The 21,769-nt window shown below is 43.5% G+C and overlaps 1 protein-coding gene across 3 annotated transcripts in view; it reads left to right on the top strand.

The window, feature by feature from the left end:
• The window catches only part of cpa6 (carboxypeptidase A6), an 82,939-nt gene that overhangs the window by 14,146 nt on the left and 47,024 nt on the right, over window positions 1–21,769 (top strand). For all 3 annotated transcript variants that reach the window (XR_015756900.1, XM_087985953.1, XM_043689378.2), the window contains exons 2-3: window positions 1,367–1,442; window positions 16,636–16,760. Coding sequence is in view for 2 of the 3 variants with exons in the window: in XM_087985953.1 (XP_087842079.1) it covers window positions 1,367–1,442; window positions 16,636–16,760 (201 nt within the window). In the remaining variant the exon portion in view is untranslated. The remainder of the gene's footprint in view (window positions 1–1,366; window positions 1,443–16,635; window positions 16,761–21,769) is intronic.

The raw sequence follows: 21,769 nt of genomic DNA, 5'->3' as shown, positions 1-21,769 counted from the left end.
ACATACGGGAGGTGGAAGACCTGCTATGTAAGAATTGACTACAGTTCAGCCTTCAACACTATTATCTCCTCGAGACTGATTACTAAACTTAGTGATCTCGAACTAAGCCCCACTCTCTGCAACTGGATCCTCGGTTTCCTGACCCATTGGCCACAATCAGTGAAGACTGGGGACAATATTTCATCCTCACTAACACTCAACACTGGAGCCCCCCAGGGATGCATACTCAGCCCCCTACTGTACTCACTGTATACTCATGACTGCATCACCCAATACTAGATGAGTGCCATGTACAAACTCACTTATGACACCACCATAGTCAGTCGAATCTCAGATGGCGACAAAACAGACTACAGACGGGAGGTGGAGGATCTGGAAAAATGGTGCACTGAGAACAACCTCGTTCTCAATGCTGGCAAAACCAAGGAACTCATTATTGACTTTCGGCAGGATGTTACTCATGTCCCCCATACACATTAACAACACAGAGGTGGAACGAGTGGAGAGTGTCAAGCTCCTGGGAGTGGTCATCCACAACAAGCTTTCTTGGACTCTTCATGTGGACGCACTGGTTACAAAGGCCCAACAACATCCCTTCTTCCTCAAGTAGCTGAGGAAATTTGGCATGATGGCAAATACCCTTACCAATGTTTATACGTGTGCCACCGAGAGCATTCTGTCTGGATGTATCACTACCTGGTATGGTAACTGTACCATTCAAGATCGGAGACGGTTACAGAGAGTGGTGAACTTGGCCCAGACAATCACAAAGGCCAACCTCCCATCTATAGAATCCATCTACCAGGCCCATTGTCAAGGAAAGGCTGCCAGCATTCTCAAAGATCCATCCCACCCTGGCAATGTTTTTCTACAACCTCTATCATCAGGGAGAAGATACAGAAGCCTGAACACACGCACCAGCCGGTTTCAAAACAGTTTGTAAGAACTATTGTTAGAATACTGAATGGACTCACAAACTTTTAACATTCGCCTGTACCTGTGTTTTGGTTTTTGCCGCTCTTTACCTATTATTTACTTATCTATGCTACTTAACTCTGTGATCTGCTTGTATTACTCACAAGATAAAGCTTTTCACTGTGCCTCGGTACATATGACAATAAATTCAATTCAATTTAATTCAATTCAGATAGATGTAGCTGTTGTGGCTATAGGGGCTTAGTGGGAGAGTGGGATGAGGGGATTGAGTTCGATGATCATCTATGATCATATTGAATAGTGGAGCAGGCTTGAGGGGCTGAATGGCCTACTCCTGCTACTATATTCTATGAAGCTCTTTGTTTCTATGATATGATATACTGCCTATTTAAAATTTGCAATAAAATAAACTTTCCTTTTTAAAAACTAGAGATCAAGTAATTCGATTACTTCCAAAAACCGAACAACAAGTTGACGCATTAAAGAGTTTCCATGAACTGGTCAAGGTAAGAATTAATCTTTAATACATATGTCAATAAATGCTGAAGAGGAGAGAATCTTTCAATATGTGCATGGAGCTTCTTTCACAAATTTGAGTAATCAGCTAAGAGACAACTCTGTGTACACAATATATTTTAGAAAGTTCAACAAAAAAAAAGTGAAACATGTTTATCCATAATCTATTGTGATGTTTACAGGGAATTGAGACCAAATGTTGAGTTGAGAATGAGCAGCATAGTGTCTCAGTGGTTAGCAGTGTTGCCTCACAGCGCCCAGGGTTTGATTCCAGCCTCGGGCAACTGTCTGTGTGGAGTTTGTATGTTCTCCCTGTGTCTGTGTGGGTTTCCTCCCACAATCCAAGGATGTGCAAGTTAGGTGAATTGGCTATGGGAAATGAGGGGTTAAGGGATGGGGTGGGTCTGTGTGGGATGCACTTTGAAGGGTCAATGTAGATTTGATGGTCTCAATGGCTTGCTTCCACATGGTAGGGATTCTATACAGATTAAAGCAGGGCAAACTGACAGGAAATAATAGGGGCAGGGTGCAGTTGTACTTTAGCTCCTCCTTTTTGAAGTCATAAATTCTGCTTTTGTATTTAAATGTTTTGTCTTTTTTTATTATTACTGGTGAATATCTAATGGCTGAGACTTTGTGCTACTGTCAGACCATGAAGGGCTGGTGATTGAGAGTAATATTTCAGCAGAGAGAATTCACTGGAAAAAAAGCATAGAGGAGGGAGTCAGGGTAACAAAAAATGGGGAGCCTGGGTGTAGAAAGATAGAGATGGAGAAAATAAGGGGAAACAGATCAAAGCATAAAATGTACACCTCCAAGTTCTGTCACTCCAGGCACAAGCCCCACAGTTACCAATAGCACTTGGTGGATTCATAAATTCACACAGAGCAGAAAAGACCCTTTAGCCCATTGAGTCTGCACCATCATAAACACTGCTAAAAGTGCACTAATCCCAATTCCCCCCACTTGTCCCATATCCTTGAATCTTATGATACATGGAGGAGGAAGAGTTATGTTTCCACCCAGCCACATCAGTCCTGGGAAAGAAATAATTAGCTGAATGGGACTAATATTGACTGCAACAGACATTTCAAACTTAGGTCCAAAGGTAAGAAGAATTGTGAGGCCATAGATGCAAGGGTATGCTATCTGAAGGTGATGATAAGAAATGTCCATGTTTTTTATATATATAATTAAAATGAAAATTCAATTTAAAATAAATTTGAAATTCCTTGTACAGTTTCTTCCTGGTCTTTTTTACTTACCTTCACTAACATGACTGCTGGTTCAAAGACTAAAGCAGCTTCATAACAATACAGATTAGCTCAAACCTATAATTACAGGTAGGGCTCTTGTCATGAAATGGCATTGTCCTTGCCTCTGAACAAGGGGCCCAGATTTAAGTCCCACTTACTCTGGCGGTGTGTAATAACATCACAGAATAGTTTTACTCAAAACTACTGATAAATGCATGCAGGTTTCCCAGATTTTGTTTTGAATCCTGCCTTTTAACTACCTTAACAGTTAGGGACCACATGCTGAGCATCTGATTAGAATAAGGGCAGTCAGATATTCTTAAAGTACTGTTGCTAAAATTATTCAATCTGTGCATGGAACAGATATTCAAAAAATTAGATGCACATCCGGAGGTAAAAATTAGAGTCAAAACCTGTACAATCTGAATACGCCGTACAGAATGTCATGAATCGTGTAAAATGTAGGAATTCAAAAATGGAATGCCCAAAGGACAGCAATAATGTTTTTTTAGAGGGAATGCATCCTTTGGCAGAATCTTCTAAGAGTTTGAATGACAGGCTATGGCAAGATTAGTGGCAGAGTCAGATGGAAGGGCAGTTTCTTATTGTTGTTAGCAGGCCTCAGTCAGACAGGGCAATAATCTTCATTCAGAGAGACATCAGTTCAATAAGTCAAAGGGCAGCCTATGATAGCAGTCCAGGGGCTTGGATATGGTTAGTCAGACACAAGAAAAAAACTACAGATGCTGGAATCCAAGGTAGACAAGCAGGTGGCTGGAAGAACACAGCAAACCAGGCAGAATCAGGAGGTGGAGACGTCAGACTAAAGAAGGGTTACACCCCGAAACATTGAACTGCCAAGTTACCAGCATGTAAAGATTATCTATAAAATAGCTCTTTTAAAGGTACCTTTATTGCTCAGTAACCTGTGAAGCAGATTCCCAAGAAGAAGAAAAAATGACAGGAATACAGAGAAGAAACGAAAGCTGCCTCGTTTTGAGATAAGAAGTTTTGTTTTGTAAATCTTAATTAGGAGTTTTATCAGACTAATATTGTTGAAGGGGAAGGTAAAAGATAGATTAGAGGAAGGACTTGTAAATAATTGTTAGTCAATTATTCTCTGTTATACTATAAGAAATAAAGTTGTTAATTTTTACTTTAAATTGTCCTAGGCTCCCAAAGTTTCACAGATTACTGCACGGGATAAATCTTTTCTGTGTTGCTGTTTTAAATTAAACAGGAGGGTTTACCCCGTGTCGCAACAAGCATTTCATGTCACATTACAGGTGACCACCATTGCACTGTACACACACACACACACTCCTACACACACAGGCACTCCTATACACACATACACATGGACATACATACACACAGATGCGCACACAGACACCCACACACACCCTTATGGACACACACTCCCACATTCACACATGCACCCCCTCACAGACTTAAGACACTCTGCACTCACTACACACACACACACACACACATACATTTTCTCACACTCACAACCCCCAACCCAGATAGACACACACACACACACACACACACACAGGCGGACAAAGACCCACATGCGCACATATATTTTGTGGGATGAATTTGTACTTTTAGGGTTACATTGTACTTTGCTCAAAAGCTGCATGCATTCATGTAGAACTCTGAGCTCAAAAACTGCATGAATTTATGTAAAATTCCATTATCTCACTTTTTAGATTAGAATCAATCTAAACATGATGGTATAGACAGAGAACACGGGGCTAACACCTTCAACATATTGTCCAGCTATCACCATTGTTAACAGCTAACCCAAGAATGCAACTTTTTTAAAAAAAGGTTTTGTAATTTACACATGAAAGAAGTGAAACTGTCACTGTATTCTAACAGATGAAAGGCTTAACAGACAATCAATTTTTCAATGTATTAATTTCAGTTACATCACACTGTAAATTTTTGCTATAAATTCTGTGTATTAGGATTGAGCCCTCCACTATCACATGATGAAGGAGCGTCGCTCCGAAAGCTAGTGTGCTTCCAATTAAACCTGTTGGACTATAACCTGGTGTTGTGTGATTTTTAATTTCGGGTATAACTCTTCTTCAGTGCTGATGTCTCCACCTCCTGATGCTGCCTGGTTTGCTTGTTCTTCTAACCTCTTGCTTGCCTACCTTGGATGTGGTCAGTCAGCCCTTCCTGCCTGTGACATTCTCCACATAGGGGATGTGGAGCTGAATGTCAGTGCTGCCCACTACCCATCTTGAGTCTTTCTGCCCCATTAAGGAGCTGCTTTTCTCCTGGAATGAGAAAGGGACATTAAGAGAGGAAGTGGGAGATTCAAGATGGCGGCAGTCTGAAAAGCCTGCTGTGTTGGGCTCTGTGCCATACCCCAGGCAAGGTGGGCTCCTACTCCCTCCCCCATTAGCCAGCCCTGAGGAAGATTTTCAGTATAAAGCAGGCAAAGCACTTAGAACTTGTTAAATTTGGAGGTGGAGGTTCTGGAGTTGAAATGAAGCCGTCTAAACGAAGAGGAGCTAGGGGAGTGCAACTGGCAGAACACTCCCCTGCTCTGTCGAGAACACCCGCAGCCGTCATTTCAATCTCCCTGGCGGCGTCTTTACGCTCAGTGAAGCAGCAGCACCTATTCATGGAGTTTACAAAACTCCATGAAAAAATCAAAACAGCGCTGGAGCCGATTACTGCCATCCTGACAAAGCATGAGCAGGAGATTCGGGCATTGGATTGACGCGGGGAAGCGGTCAAGCAAAGGACCACAGCGGCAGAGACCACGACGGAGAACTCTCAGGGGCGGGTCCGAACCTTGGAAGGTCAGGTTCGGGCCTTGCTGGAACAGGTTGAAAATCGAGGTCAGGGAAAAAACTTACGTGTAGTGGGTCTTCCGGAGTGTGAGGACGGTGAGAATCTGGCTGAATTCCTGGAGAAGTGGCTCCCGGAGTTGCTGGGGCTGGAGATCGAGTCGGGCCGGGTGAGTGTGGAGTGGGCCTACCGGATCGCAATGAGTAGTTCCGGGTCTGATCAGCGCTCTCGGGACTCCAGCACTGTAAAGAAAAGCAGTTAATAACAGAAACATCCAGAAGACTGGAAAGAAATCCACAGGCTCTGGTAAATAAAGGTTCAAACATAATGTTTTCCAGGACTTTTCTTGGGCCATAATTAAGAAGAGGATGGTGTTAAGAAAAAAATTAAGACACTTGAATATTCCATATTCTCTGAGGTATCTGGCAATACTGCATTTTAATTATGAGGGATCTGACCATACCTTCAACTTGCTGGAAAAAAACAACAAAATTTGTGAACTCGCTGAAATAATTGACTTGGGCCAAGGGGGAATGTGGAAAATATGCTTGCGGACAATGGCATAATAATTTTTTATCTTTCTTTGTTCTAAATTTAGTTTGCTTAATATCATATCTGTTTGGTCATTATCTGTTATTTTGCTGTTCCTTTTTTTCTGAGTGAGGAGTGGTTACTGCTTTGTTGTAAAGATTTATGGGGTTGAGATATGGGGAGGGGTTGGGGAGAGGGTGTCCATTATTAACTTGCACGAGTGTATATAAAATGGGATTTCTCCATTGCCTGGATGTATGGTGCGACCATAACTGGAAGGTGCCAGGACAGCTATAAGGTTGGGAGTGAATGCCCCCTATGGGGGAAGGGGGAGATCCCTAGCGATTTGTGGTTTATGTATTTGTTCATTTAAGTTACGAGTAGTGGTTAGTTGTTTAGTTTTAGTAGCATTTGTAGGAATAATTTTTAGATTTGGTAAAATCTGTGTCTTTTCCATTCGCCATATATTGAATGGTTTCCTTCCTCATGGGGGACCGTGGGCTGTAGTGTGCGGTCATGGCTAGCAATTCATTCAGGTGGTGCACCTGAAATATAAATGGGAGTCATTCCCGTATTAAAGGGAAAAAGCTGCTTTCAAACCTTAAGAAGGAAAGGGTCAACATTGTTCTGCTGCAAGAGACACATTTAACCGGTAGGGAACATCTGAAGTTACAGCAGGGAGCGTACGATAGGGTATTCTTCTCCTTCAACTCCAAAAGCAGAGGAGTGTCCATACTGGTACGAAGGAACCTCCCATTTCAGGTAATGGATCAAATCAAGGATGAGCATGGACGGTTTATCATTCTCAAGGCTCTGGTACACGGAGAAAAGTATGGCATCCTGAATGTTTACTGTCTCCCTGCACATCCTCTCAAATTTTTAGTTGACACAGTCGCTAAATTAATGGCTCTTGGGGTGCACCACACAATTGTCGGAGACTTTAATCGTCTCATGGACCTTGGGGTAGATAGGATGCCAAGGGGTCTGTTGGGTACACCTCGGCAGTCTAGGCAGCTAGTGGACTTGTGTGAGGAGTTGGGGCTAGTGGGTGTGTGGAGTTATCTTCACCGTAATGGAAGGAATTTTCCCTTTGACTCCAACCCACACAAATGCCACCCAAGAATTGATATGTTCTTTGTTCCGTCGGTTTGTTGACCAGCAGGATTGGGAACATAACTATTTTGGACCATGCGGCATAATACTTGGATGTTAAGATCACGGGTAGTGGAGCAGACGTACGGCACTGGCACATGGATCCATTTCTGTTGAGGGGTGGTAATTTTGTCCAGTATATTACAAAAGGATTCAGAACCTTCTGGGACATCAATCGGAGTATGGCCAGTAATCCATCGGTGCTTTGGGAGACCACCAAGGTGGTCTGGTTATTTAAGGGGTCTGGTTATTTTATATTCAGCAACTAGAAGGAGGCAGAGAGGGGAGCAGCACCGGATGATTGAGGCCCTGAGTTGGCAGCTGAGTCGGCATATTATAACAACCATATTATAGTCGACCATCTATGGTTATATTACAACGGGTCACAGCTCTCCGGGCTGCTCTGGACTCAGTGCTCACACAAGCGGCAAAGAAAGGAGTCTCCTTTGCATAGCAAAGGCTATTTGAATATGGGGCTAAGCCAGGTAGATAGCGGGCTTACGTGGCAAGGAAGAAAAGTGCTCTGCAATCCATTGTGTCGATTAGGGAGCGAACTGGCAACACCACTCGAGAGCTGAAAAAGATTAATGCCAGATTGCGGGAATTCCACGCAGAGTTATACTGGTTGGACGGCTGTGGGGATGGAGTAGCGAGAATTGAATTCTATTTCAAAAACCGGGACCTCTCCGGTATAAATGCAGTCAGGCCTCCCTTTTAGATGCACCTCTGACAGTACAGGAAGTGCAAGAGGCTGTAAGGCAGCTCCAAGATGGCAATGCACCCGATCCAGACGAGTCCCCGAGTGAGTTTTACAAGGAGTTTATACTAATGTTAGCTGAACTACATCTGGGGATGTATCGTCATTCGTATAGTCAAGACTGCATTCCGCCCTCTCTTAGGAAGACCAATATCTCTCTTATTTTAAAGAAAGGGAAAGACCCCGAGGATTGCGCGTCGTACAGACCCATCTTGTTGTTGAATGTAGGCTTCAAACTTTTATCAAAGGTGTAGCTCTGAGGTTGGAAAAGGTGCTGCCCGTTGTTATAGAAAAAGACCAGATGGGGTTTATCAAGGGCTGCAGCTCTTCCAATAATATCAGGAGGGTGTTGAACATAGTGCAAGTATTTCTGGAGAAATTGATTCCAGGTTTGGTGGTCTCCCTGGACGCAGAAAAGGTGTTTGATCGGGTGGAGTGGGCGTATCTCTTTGGTGTTCTCGATCCCTTTGATCTTGGGGGGGGCGGTGCTTTGCTAGATGGGTTGCAGTGTTATATAGAGACCCCCAGGCAGTGGTTGTCACGAATGGTGTCAAATCAAATAATCTTAATGTGGGGAGAGGCAGCCGACAGGGATGTCCTCTCTTGCTGCCGCTGTTTACCTCGGCAATTGAGCCATTGGCAGAGGCCATCTGAAAGGACCCTGAAATAATGGCACCAAAGCTGGGAGTTGGGGATCATAAAATTACTCTTTATGCGGATGATGTCCTTCTGCTTCTGGCTAACCCGGGAAGGTCTGTAACCCGGTTTATACAAGAAGTTAAATTATTCGGCAGTTTTTCAGGATACAGGATAAATTTTACAAAGTCGGAGGTCATGTCCGTGGGAGGTTTGGTGGAAGTGCCAGAGCTGGAGGGGGGAGCACAGTTTCCTTTTCGGTGGTCGCAGAAAAGTTTTCTCCACCTGGGAATTTTTATTACCCCTGCCTTCTGTCAGCTGTATGGAACTAACTTTGTGCAATTGTTTGAGAGGATAAAGCAGGACTTGAAATGGTGGGAGGGACTGCCAATGTTGTGGCTAGGCCACATCGCTCTGATTAAAATGAATGTTCTCCCTCAGCTATTCTATCCTATGAGGATGCTCCCATTGCGGTTACCCAGACAGCTGCTACGGTGGTTTGCCGGTTGGCTTGGATTCTTTATTTGGTGCCGTAGGCGCCCCCTAATTAAATTTACCAAGCTGCAACTTCCACAGGGTATGGGGTTGGTGGGGGGGGGGGGGGGTGGATCTTCCAGATCTGAAGAGAGACCAAATAAGTGCCCTGCTGTCATATATGGGTGACAGGGTGCGGAATGACTTGAGGTCAATATGGTTTAATGTTCAGATCTCACAGACAAGGTGGTCCCTCGTCAATTTACTGTTTATGGACAGGATGAGATCCATGGCTGAGTAATGTGTAAGTCCAAATGGTTTAAACATGGGGAAAGCCTGGAGGATAATGCGGCAGGGTGAGGGCAATTTGCTTAAGACCTCGCCGTTCACCCCATTAGTGGGAGCCCCAGGATTTAGGCTCAATGGATTCCAGCTTCAAAGCATGGGAGGGTAAGGGAATCTCCTGTTTGGGAGACTTATTCATGGGAGAGGTCTTGATGTCTTTCAACCAACTTAGTCATAAATACAGGATTCCTAATAGGGACCTTTTCCAATACTTCCAGGTTAGGGATTATAAACAGAAGAAGGCCACACGCTTGGCACAGTTCTACAAGTCAGACATAGAGAGAAGAATGCTCCGATGTGGGGACACTCTCTCGATCAGTACCATATATCATTTGCAGAGAGGTAACGCCTTGGGGGATATGGAGGGACTCCATGGAATCTGGAATCAGGAGCTAGGGGAAGACATTTTGTTGGACACATGGGAAAAAATCTCAATATGCAATAAAGCAAAAATATGCAATTGAAGATTCTTCACAGCGCCCCCATATGGCACCAGAGAGGTGCGCAAAGTTGAAGAATGGGTCTTTTCCAGGATGTCCCAAATGTAAAATTAGCATATATACCCTTACACATTGCTTTTGGCCCTGCTACAAGATTCGTGGATACTGGAGTGCTATAGTGAATGAGCTGGAGAAGATCCTGGGAATTGAAGTTAAAGCAGACCCGATATTCCTTCTTTTGGGACTGCCGAATCTGCCCTCCCTGGGTGAGCACGGGAAAAGGTTCTTTAACATTCTTACACACTGTGCAAGGAAGAACATCCTAGTGAATTAGATAGTAGAAAAAACCCAGGTCTTATGGGGTGGTGCAGACTTGTGATGGAGTATGTCCCCCAAGATTATCTGGCAAGAATGGTGCACATTGGAACGGAGCAATTTTATAAGACGTGTCAGCCCTTCTTAAATTACTTAAACACGGATCTATCGGCGATACTGATTAGGGCCTTTATATAGCCAAGAGAGCTGTATATGGTGGTCCGGGGACCACGGGGGAAGGAGGTGTAGTAAATATGGGTGTAATAATTATTCCTCCCATGGATGGGAGCTTTGGTGGAGGTGTGCCGAGTTGACCAATGTAATGTAATTTAACTCGGTTGTAATTTGATTTAATTCTATTTATTTAATTCAAGTTTATTTTAATTTGAGTTAAATTAAGTAAATATGAAACAATTGTATCTGTAGAGTAGGTTGTTTATTGTTAACTTGACTGTAATATAACACTGTGACACCATTTCAGTATTTCTGTATCTTTTCAATTAAAAAAAAGAGGGGGTGGATGACACAGCTGTGAGGTTTGGTGCAGCTAGAGAAGTGTCCCATGTGAGTGAGTTAGCAGCATGGAGAGCACATGGTGTTCGTGGTGTTGTGGGTTGGAGTGCATGAGTGAATATGTTGCAGGCGACAGTGACAGTAGTGGTGTGTGAGTCTTGATAGGAGAGTAGCAGAGATAGAGTGAGTGTGAGGTAGCAGGGAGGCGATGGTGGACAGAATGCTGGCTTCTTATTTTTTTCCTACAGTGATGTGCATTCCTCCAGACGGTGAGGAATGTTTTAACCCCAGTGACAATCCTGGGTCAGGCTGTGCCCTTGAGTGCTAGTCTCTCCTACTAGGGGAAACATCTCCAAATCCATTCTATCTAGGTCTGTCAATATTCGGCAAGGTTTCAATCAAATCCCCCCTCATCCTTCTAAACTCCATTGAATGTCCTCAATCCTTGTAAACCTCCTCTGGACCCCTTCCAACACCCTATCTGCCCTTCCTTAGATATGGACCCAAAACTACTCACAATATTCCAAATGCACTCTGACCAGAGCCTTGGATGACCCCAGCAGTACATCCTTGGTCTTGTATTCCAGCCCTCTTGAAACATATGCTAACATTGTGTTTGGCTTCCTTACTGCCAGTAGTATTTCATGCCAACTAAACCTGCATGTCACCCTGAACAGAATCCTGAACTAAGACTCCCAAGTCCCTTGGTGCTTCAGATTTCCAAAGCTTTTCCCCATTAAGAAAATAGTCTATATATATTGTCTATTCTTCCTCCCAAAGTGCATAACCTCTCACTTTCCCACAACACTGCCCCATATTTGTGATACACAATGTTTCATTGTAACCTGTTTCCGCTGTTGCTCCACTTGAATACTTGCACAACCTTGAAGCCCTTTGAAAGTTTAGTGAACATAACCATCCAACAGTAGGTCACAACTGCAGTTTATATTGATCTGGTAACACTGCTATTTTAAACATATGTTAAGAAACACTTTGCCAGGCAGTCTATAGTATATTTGCTCCAGAGGACAACGTGGGCCAAGAAGGTCCACAATTTTTTAATCTTGTTTTTTTCTCTGGATCCTCTTCCTGACCGTTTTTGCTTCAAGCTTCCAATTCCCACCAGTCAGCCTCCCAGAGGTCAGTGTCAATGGCCTCCCAGAGGTCAGTGTCAATGGCCTCCCAGAGGTCACAGTCAACAGCCTCCCAGAGGTCAGTGTCAATGGCCTCCCAGAGGTCGCAGTCAACAGCCTCCCAGAGGTCAGTGTCAATGGCCTACCAGAGGTCAGTGTCAATGGCCTCCCAGAGGTCAGTGTCAATGGCCTCCCAGAGGTCAGTGTCAATGGCCTCCCAGAGGTCACAGTCAACAGCCTCCCAGAGGTCAGTGTCAATGGCCTCCCAGAGGTCACAGTCAACAGCCTCCCAGAGGTCAGTGTCAATGGCCTCCCAGAGGTCAATGTCAATGCCCACCATTGTCATTTCTGCAGTGGTTCATGAAGGCAACTGTCCCACTTTCTGCTGGGCAATTAGGGATAGACAATAAATGTTGGCTTAGCCTATGTAGCATTAAATTACTGCAGGTTCTAGAGTCTGTACTGAAAACAACAAATGCTGAAGATCAGGCAGCATCCATGTAAAGAGGGCAAGCTAACGTTTCAAGTCCAGATCACTCTTCATCTTTTTTGATTTTGATAACTTTAAAGAGTTCCAGCTCACTTATTTTTATAGCTGGCAATAAAAATGTTAATGCCTGAGCAACTATAAAACTGAACCCAACCCAACATAACCCAACTTATAACCAAGTAGAAGAAAAGGTCTCAGCAATATTATAGGGGAAAATGTGCAATAGCTGAATCAAACTGGAATATTGTCCATTAGGCATCAAGGAGGATTACACCATGATGGTCTTTAACTGACTCCTTTCACAGATACAACGGAATGACTCTTCTGAGGGGCACCAAGGAATAACTTTTGTCAGATTGCTATTCCACTTAGCCCTGGAGCCGTACATTTCTGGCCAAGATTTCAAAAGTGGGCCTTGTCAGGAATATAGTTTGCAACTGTTCTGGGATCACAGCACAGGATCGTTATTGGAGACCAATGCACGCACCCTTTGTACAACACTATCTAATATACTCTGGGACTCACTCACCCCAAAACCACTTTGATATGTTGACTGAGGGGCCAAGGCATGTTTGCATGTGGAGGGAGCTGGTGCATCTTAGGGGGCAGAGATAGTGAAGGGAGACAGTTGGGCAGAAAGGAAAAAGTGAGGACTGCAGGTGCTGGAGAATCAGAGTTGAAAAGTGTGGCATTGGAAAAGCAAAGCAGGTCAGGCAGCCTCCGAGGAGCAGGAGAGTCAACCTTTCAGGCATAAGTCCTTCATCAAGAATATAGAGGGGGAAGGGGACTGAGAGATAAATAGAGGGGTGAGGTGGGGTTGGGGGGGAAGGTAGCTGGGAAGGCGATAGGCGAATGCAGGTAGGAAGTAATTGCGATAAGTCAATGAGGAGGGTAGAGCAGATAGTTGGAAAGGAAGATGGACAGGTAGGACAGGTCAAGAGGGCGGTGCTGAGTTGGAAGGTTGGATCTGGGATGTGGTGGGTGGAGGGAAGATTTGGAAACTAGTGATATTGATGGTGACGACGTGTGGTTGAAGGGTTTCAAGGCTGAAGATGAAATGTTCTTCCTCCAAATGGCAGGTGGCTTTGATTTGGCAGTGGAGGAAGCTCAGGAGGGCAGAGAGCAACTGGCATGAGAGGGCAGCAGGGCAGGTGTGGGAGCATGCATGGTGAATGTGAGGAAGTGGGCATCGGGCTAGAAGCAGGTAGGCATGTGAGTAGACAATGTAGTGGGTGTGAAATGAGTGAGGTGGCATCGGGGGAGTGGAACAGGATGGTATGTGCGTGTGAGGACACCAATTTGAGTGATTGGCAGCTCAGGAAGGCACAAGAGTCATCTAGAAATCTCAAATGTAGAAACTGGGAAAAGCTCCATTGACTGTCAGTCAGCCTTTGGAAGTGCATGAGAATTGTATTTCATCGTCTTTTTCTGGACAAGGGACGGCACAGTGGCTCAGTGGTTGTTGCTGCTGCCTCACAGCACCAGGGACCGGGCTCAATTCCAGCCTCAGGTCCCTGTCTATGTGAACTTTGCACATTCTCCCTGTGTCTGCATGGGTTTCCTCCAGATGCTCCAGTTTTCTCCCACAATCCAAAAAGATGTGCAGGTCAGGTGAATTGGCTAGGCTAAATTGCCCATAGTGTTAGGTGCATTAGTCAGGGGTAAATATAGGGTAGGAAAATGGGTCTGGGTGGGTTACTCTTCGGAGGGTCAGTGTGGATTTGTTGGGCCAAAGGGCCTGGTTCCACACTGTAGGGAATAATCAATTCTAAAATATTTTGAAGTGCTTTTGTACCATGACAGTACAAACTTCTCTTTCTGTTGTGTGGCATAATAACAGCAACCATTAGGTAATTAGGCCAAGACCTAATATCAATGTACTTTTTAATCATTGATATTTATATTTTTAAGACTGTGTGACCAGTCTTAATTATCTTATTATGGTCATATTATTAAATCAATCTTATTATCTATCAGGTCCTGTCTTAAAATGAGGAATTCATTTCTCAAGAAACAGATAATTATGTTTTTGATTAAAGATCACAAAGATAACGTTAGTTAACTTTTAAGTGATGACCTAGTAACCCGGGAACAAATTCATATTCGAATACCAACATGGGAGATTAATTTGAATTCAATAAAAATCTAATGAGAAGCATTGACCATTATTGTAAAATCCCAAACTGCTGTCCTTACCTGGTCTGGCCAACGTGTAACTCTAAACCCACAGCACAATGGCTGAGTCTTAACTGCCCTCTGAAATGGCCTAGCATGCTAGTTGTATCAACCACTAGAAAGGAAAAAAAAAGTAATGAACCACCTGGTATTAATTAAGGTACTGGAAAATAGCAAAATACGTCCCCATCAAGCTTGCTAAATCCTCCTTACTAACATCTAGGCGTCCGTACAAAAATTGGGAGTAGTGTCTCCAAAGTCTAGTCACAGACAGTGTCTCAGACAACACCATCACCAACAAAAGTGGTGACACAGTGACATACAGTTGTGAGAGTTCCCCTAGGAGTCCTTAACATTGATTCCTCACCCCATGAGTCCATAGCATCAAGTCATAGAAAAGCAAACCACCTGCTGATTAACATCTCCTGCTCTCTTGACTGATAAATGAGTTCTAACTCTATGACAAACACCACTTGCAGTGAAGGTGGCATGAGTGGAGAATGTACTCTGGGTGGGGGACTTGAATATCCTCACATCCCATCCTACCAGTCTCCACATTCTCCATCATTTTTGCCATCTCCAGCATGATGCCACCATCAAACACATCATCCTCTCCCCTCCACTGTCAGAATTCTTCAAGGACCATTCCTTCCATAATACCCTGGTCCATTCCTCCATCACTCCAATTGCCTCCTCACTCCCCCACGCCAGCTTCCTGTGCAATTACAGAAGGTTCAAGTACTAACCCATTCACCTCCCCTCCCTCACTGTCCAAGGCCCCAGTCACACCTTCCAGGCGAAGCCATGCACAATGCAATCTCCAAAATATTAACACCATCAAATGCAGACTGGGTGACCCCTTTCCTGCCTCTATACCATCTGCCTTCTTGCTCCCCCACTTCTCCTGCCTAAAGTATGAGAACAAACCTATTTTCCAACACCTTTGAGTTCTGGCAAAAATTCATACCAGACTCAAAATGTTAACTGTTCTGTTCTCCACAGACACTACCAGGCCTGCTGAGTTTCTCTAGTGTTCACAGTGTTTATTATAAAAGTGTGTAACTGCTTCTCGATACCACCAAACTCCTTTTACTCTCCTTCAGCAACCCAGAAACATTTGTTGATTCTGCTTCCCAGAGAAGAAACCATTTAAACTGATGTTTAAACATAATGAGCTCCCTTTTCACAACTGTAATATTTCGCTGGGTTGTCTCTGTACCAGCACTATTGTGCTGCTGGAAACAATGATCCACCAACACTGACTTCTTAAAGTCAGCTGGCTCCTTTCATTTCTGGGTAGCAGCAGTATTTATTTAATAAAAGGACAGGTTGAGATTAAATTTTAAAATGGAATCTTCTTTTCAGAAGATGAAACTATGAACTATCCCTGTTAATATTTGCACTTGCATGGATATATAAACATATGCAAAAAAAACCTTGCATTTTAACACAGATTTCAGTTCTGTTTTTCATCACTTATTTCTTAAATTTAAGAGTTTCCAATAAACCTTGTCAACATGATCAGAAATTAAAGTATGAAAGTAGGTATGATACTTCACTGAGATTGAATGTCTGCTGGGGGAAAAAGTTATATAATTCTTTTCGCTGTTTCAGATAAGATATTTTCAAATTGTCTTACATGCATATTTAGTCAGAAGCCCACAACACCAGGTTGTAGTCCAACAGGTTTATTCGAAATCACAAGCTTTCAGAACACCGCTCCATCGTCAGGTGATGTGCACTGTGGCTTTGAATGCATCTCATTAATAGTCCATTGGTCACACTATTGTGATTGATAACTCCTGTTCGATCTGAAGTTATCATCACTGCCACTTTAGTTAAGGTAGATTTTTAAAAACTAACAGTGGAAAAGAAAGGAGTCCGACCAGTTAGGGAATAGAAATAATGATTGGTATGTATACCGTAATGTACAAATGGCCGCAGAAGTTAATGGATGGATCTTAAAGTGAAGCTTAATTTTCCCATGAATGTGATTCTTCTTAATTTTCTGTTTATTTTCAAAGATGCTCATTCCATGCATTATTGGCATCCCTGAATAAATTGCAATATACTTATACATCACAAGAGTCGTTACGTAACTGAGCGGCATTTTAAAATGCATAAACGATTACAGACTGTTTTCTGCTTGCAGGTGGATTTCTGGCAGCCCAGCAGTATTCTTTCTGTTAAACCTGGTGTTCTAGTAGATATACATGTGCCCAGAAATTGGTCTGAAAAAATCTTTCAGTCACTTCTACAGGCTGGAATTGATTTTAAGTAAGTTTACATTTTATCTTTTAAATCTGCACATTCCTCTTTGGCACTTCTATTTCACTTCAACATTGCAAACGTCCTGTCAATCAAATTTAGTAACGTATTGCCGACTAATTTATTTTGTACTTGCCAGCTTTAGGATTTGCTCTGGTTGGGAAGGTTAATTTGCTCTCAGTTACCACAATGTTGCTTTGTATCTGAAAACCAAGCAGAGTTGACCGGTCTAGTTTGTCCCTCCTTAGAATATCTTTCATGTTCCCATGTACACTGATGAAATTATGAACTTGTTGCAGGGGAGATTTGCACAATACCATATATCTGTTACTCAGCGGCAGATTAGAAAGTACCCAATGTCCACACACTTTACTCCCATTTCCACCATTTACTCCCATCTTCTTTCTAGCTCCCACATTTGTTGACATAGTTCATTCTTATTTTATTTTTTTCAATGATATGGATGTCCAAATTGCCTTTGAAGTGGGTGGCTTGTTACACCTTTTCAGAGAGTAGATTCCTATACCACTCTGCAAGGAGGAGCATGAGCCTTGCATTGACTAATGTTGTGATTTAATTTAATCATTCATGGGATGTGGGAATTGCTAGCAGGCCAGCATTTATTCTCCATCCAACTTTCTCTTCTCAGAAGGCGGTGGTGAGATAACTACTAAATCATTGTGGTGGTGAAGGTCACTGGTTTGCTGGTAAAGGAGCCTTAGTGAGTTGTTGGCATACATTGTGAAGATTGTAAAGGTAAAGATGCCATAGTTTTACCAGGCCGTAGGACTTAGACAGAGAGAGAGAAGACTGATGGTGGCTTAATCTGAGGGTCAACACACCTCAGGCAAGGGGAGAGGTTGAGAAAGAGAGTCCGCCACAATAACCTCAGCGGATATAGGAATCGAAATGAAGTTTTGGCATCACTCTGCATTTCATACCAGCTGTCCAGCCAACTGAACTAACCAACACCCTTGTGAAGACTGTAGGCATTGCAAGCACAGTGTCTGGTGGTGCCAAGGGCAAATGATTAAGGTGGTGAATGGGGTTACATTTAAGCAGATTGCTTCATGGTAAGTGGTGTTGGGCTCCTTGAGTGTTGTGGAGGGGTACTGGAGCAGGCAAGTGGAGACTGTTCCATCACACTGCTGCTGTATTGTTATTTCATTCTGAAAAAGTAGCAATGTTATTATGTGCAATTATACCCAAGAATCCAGGGTGTCATTAATGCACTACAGTTTATGTACCGAACAAAAAATGATTCTACAATATGTGTTGAGAGCTGGAAAAATGATGGCAGCCCCAGAGTTTGGGATTGAGAGTGTGAGAGGTCGCATGTGAGTGATTGACTTTGACTGGATGGGAAATGTTGATTTCTAGATGGCAGGTGGAGATGCAGCGATGACGTTCACAGAGTGTTGTGGCCTGTCAAGCTCACAATTGTGGCGGGTACTTAGTGTAATACATTTGCATGATTTAAAATCTTTTTAAATGTCTGACTCTCACAATAAAACAAACAGCACACAGAATCTTTGTGCGCTCAGCTCTTATTCGATTAAAGGTGGCGTGCACCAGTCACCAGGAGATGGCAGCATGTGTGGAGGCTTGGAGCAAGGAAGGGGCATCAGTGGCGAGGGTGGTGGGACGTGTGCAGTGGGGTCAGGGGCATGGAAGCGGGAAGGGCCTGGAACTCTGGATGTGGTGTTACTTGGTGGGAACAATCAGTCAAGTTAAGAAAATGAGATAAATTGTGCTGTTTGTGCCATTCTCATGTGAATCTGTTTCAGGGTGTTAAAGGGCTTGAATTTGTCTGTCAAGGTTAACTTATGATGAGAATGATGTCAGGATAATGTCCTACACAGGGAGGGTGAGCAAGGGCTGAGAGTTCAGGCATGATCCACAGAATAGCGCTGGGCACTAACATGAACATTCAATGAACGCTTTAAATTTATTCACAGGATGTGGACATGCTAGTTAGACCAGTATTTGTTGCCCAGGGGTGGGTCTGGAATCACATGGAGGCTAGACCAGGTAAGGATGGCAGCTTTCTTCCCTGAAGAAGATTAGTGAACCAGGTGGGTTTTTCCAACAATGGATCCATGGTCATCACTAGAATGTGAATTCCAGGTTGTTTTTCTCTGTTGAAACTATTATCTGCCATGGCAGGATTTGAACCCAAGTCCACCAGAACATTACCTGGGTCTCTAGATTAACTGTCCAGCAATAATACCATTAGGCCATACCACCCCTTTCCTTCAAAAGTAAAGGAAATAGCCCCTGTAACCATCAATAAGTTCCAACCATAAGGCATGCCAGAGGTAACCTACAGTGTCAATGAGTAACAATGGTGCACGTGTGAATAGAGTGAAATCGATATAATGTGATATATTTGTGCATGTAATTTAAATTTGGAAAAAAAATACATCCGCGGTACCTTTGTGCTCTCAGACTGACATCAAGTCTTATGTTCATGACCATGGAGTTGGGTTGTTTGTTGTAATGATGCAGGGTCCTCCAGATTAACCAGGCTGCTCTTTGCTAGTCTCCAAAGCATCATTCCCAGCTGATGGCAGGTTATGCCTGCTGCAGAGTCACCAGCACTTTGCATTTGGATTGTAACTGTGTGGGAACTGGGAAGAAAAGCAGCAGAGAGGAAATGCTACACTCTTCTCCTGCCATCAAGAATGGCATTTCACTGATAAAATTCCACCCTTTGTGTCTCAGCCTGTGATCATTTCAAATTTCTAGGAACCACAAAACAGAACAGTTGTCAAAAAGTACCTAGCTGTGAAGATAACTTCACATAATTAAATTGGAAAACTTTCATTTGGTCTCACTTTCCCTGGCACCACAAGTGCATCACAAAATTGTTGATGGATCATAGATTCACAAGATTTCACTCCAGTATCTCCCCAACTTCACTTTTTTTGAAACAGGAACAGAATTCCTGATCCAAGCCTGCGCTGCTGTAAAATTCAGCTCTACTGTAATAAGATGATGTGAGATTTCAGCTGTGTCACAGCCTGAGCCACATCTCTCCAACTGCATTCCCAATAATTACCAAAATCTAGTCCCATGCATTTCTATAATGTTGCATTATTCTAATCAGATAGAGGTTCTACATACACGATAAGTTGTGCCGTAATAATGATATTCATCATTTTTCACAGGTAAGTTTCTAGCAAGCAAAACGGACAGCACAGTGGCTCAGTGGTTAGCACTGCTGCCTCACAGCGCCAGCGACCTTGGCTCGACTCCAGCCTCGGGCAACCATCTGTGTAGAATTTGCATATTCTCCCTGCGTCTGCATGGGTTTCCTCCCACAGTCCAAAGATGTGCAGGTTAGGTGAATTGGCCATGCTAAATTGCCCATAGTGTGCAGGGATGTGTAGGCTAGGTGCATTAGTCATGGGAAATGTAGAGCAGTAGGTTAGGGGAATGGGTGAGGGTGAGATACTCTTCAGAGGGTCAGTGTGGACTTTTGGGCCAAATGGCCTGTTTTCACACGGTAGGGATACTGCTACTATGAAATATAGGTCAGTAATTGTAACTTCAGTATGGGGAAGCTCCTACACTTCATAAACCAAGAGATGTTATAAAAGGAGCTGGTGAATGCAGGCACAGTTACAACATTTAAAAGACACTTAGATAAGCACACAAACAGGAAAGATTTGAAGGGCCAGGCGCAGGCAGGTGTAACTGGTTTAGTTTGGAATTATGTTCATCATGAACTGGCTGGACTGAAGGGTCTACTTCCGTGCTGTGTGACTCAATTACTCTATGTGTTAGTCGATTGGGCAAATATGGATTAATTGAGGAACGTCAGCATGATTACTTATGGGAAAATCCTGCTTAACTAACCTGCAAGGGTGTTTTGAAGAGGTAAGAGTGTTGATAGGTATAAGTGAGCTTCAAAAAGTCATTTGATAGTGTGCTGCACAACAGACTTGAGTGACTCTTTAGAACATGGAATAAAACAGACAGCAGCAAAGTGGAAATGATATTGGCTGAGTGACAAGAAACTCTGTGTTGTAGTTGTAGGTTGTTTTTCGGATTGAATTACAGTCAGGTTCACATGTCAGTGTTAGGGGTCCTCCTGCTTTTCCTGATGTATACTAATGACCTAATCCTTCGTGTGGCAGAATACAATTTTGAAATTTGCAGGTGAGACAAAACTTGGAAGCCATGATGTGGAGATGCCAGTTCTGGACTGGGTTGGACAAGGTTAAAAGTCACACAACACCAGATTATAGTCCAACAGGTTTATTTGAAAACCCAGGAGCCATGCTCCTCCTTCAGAATGTATTGTGGACCCCACTTGCTGTTTCCTGCCCATGAACCAATTCCCCAACAATGCCTATCACCAAATCCATGTGACATTGTTCCAATGGGTGCTGTATAAGGTGCTCTTTAGCATTAACTCCCTCAGATCCTTATTTTAACAAGGGCACTCTGAGCAGAGGTTATAGCCTCGAAAGAGATGGGTCATTGAAGCATAACCTCAACAATCCAATACAGCATGGTGGCTCAGTGGTAAGCACTGCTGCTTGCAGCGCCAGGGACCTGGGTTTGATTCCCGCCTCAGGTGACTGTCTGTGTGGAGTTTGCACGTTCTCCCCGTGTCTGCGTGGGTGTGCTCTGGTTTCCTCCCACAGTCCAAAGATGTGCAGGTCAAGTAAGTTGCCCATACTAAACTGCCCATAGTGTTAGGTGCATTAGTTAGAGGGAAATGGTCTGGGTGGGTTACTCTTCAGAGGGTCAGTGTGGACTTGTTGGGCTGAACGGCCTGTTTCCACATTGTAGGGATTCTAATCTTAAAACGGGGCAATCATCTTCTCCCGTCCGAAATATTTAATTGTTTTTATGCCTCTGAGGTCTTCTGCATGTTTCTCCAAGTAGTTCTCCCACCTGCCTCAGCAGTGCCATCTCTTGGTGCAACTGCCAAGGCTCTAGGGCTGGAAATCTTGGGAATACACTGGAGGTAGCTAATTAGGAGCCCACCTCAGGATCATCCTTGT

This window comes from Chiloscyllium plagiosum, unplaced genomic scaffold, assembly GCF_037043375.1.
Source record: "Chiloscyllium plagiosum isolate Xiang-an unplaced genomic scaffold, Cpla_swu_hap1 HiC_scaffold_4, whole genome shotgun sequence".
Taxonomy (NCBI): domain Eukaryota; kingdom Metazoa; phylum Chordata; class Chondrichthyes; order Orectolobiformes; family Hemiscylliidae; genus Chiloscyllium; species Chiloscyllium plagiosum.
Note: the sequence above shows the minus strand (reverse complement) of the source record. Positions and strands in the feature narration are given on the sequence as shown.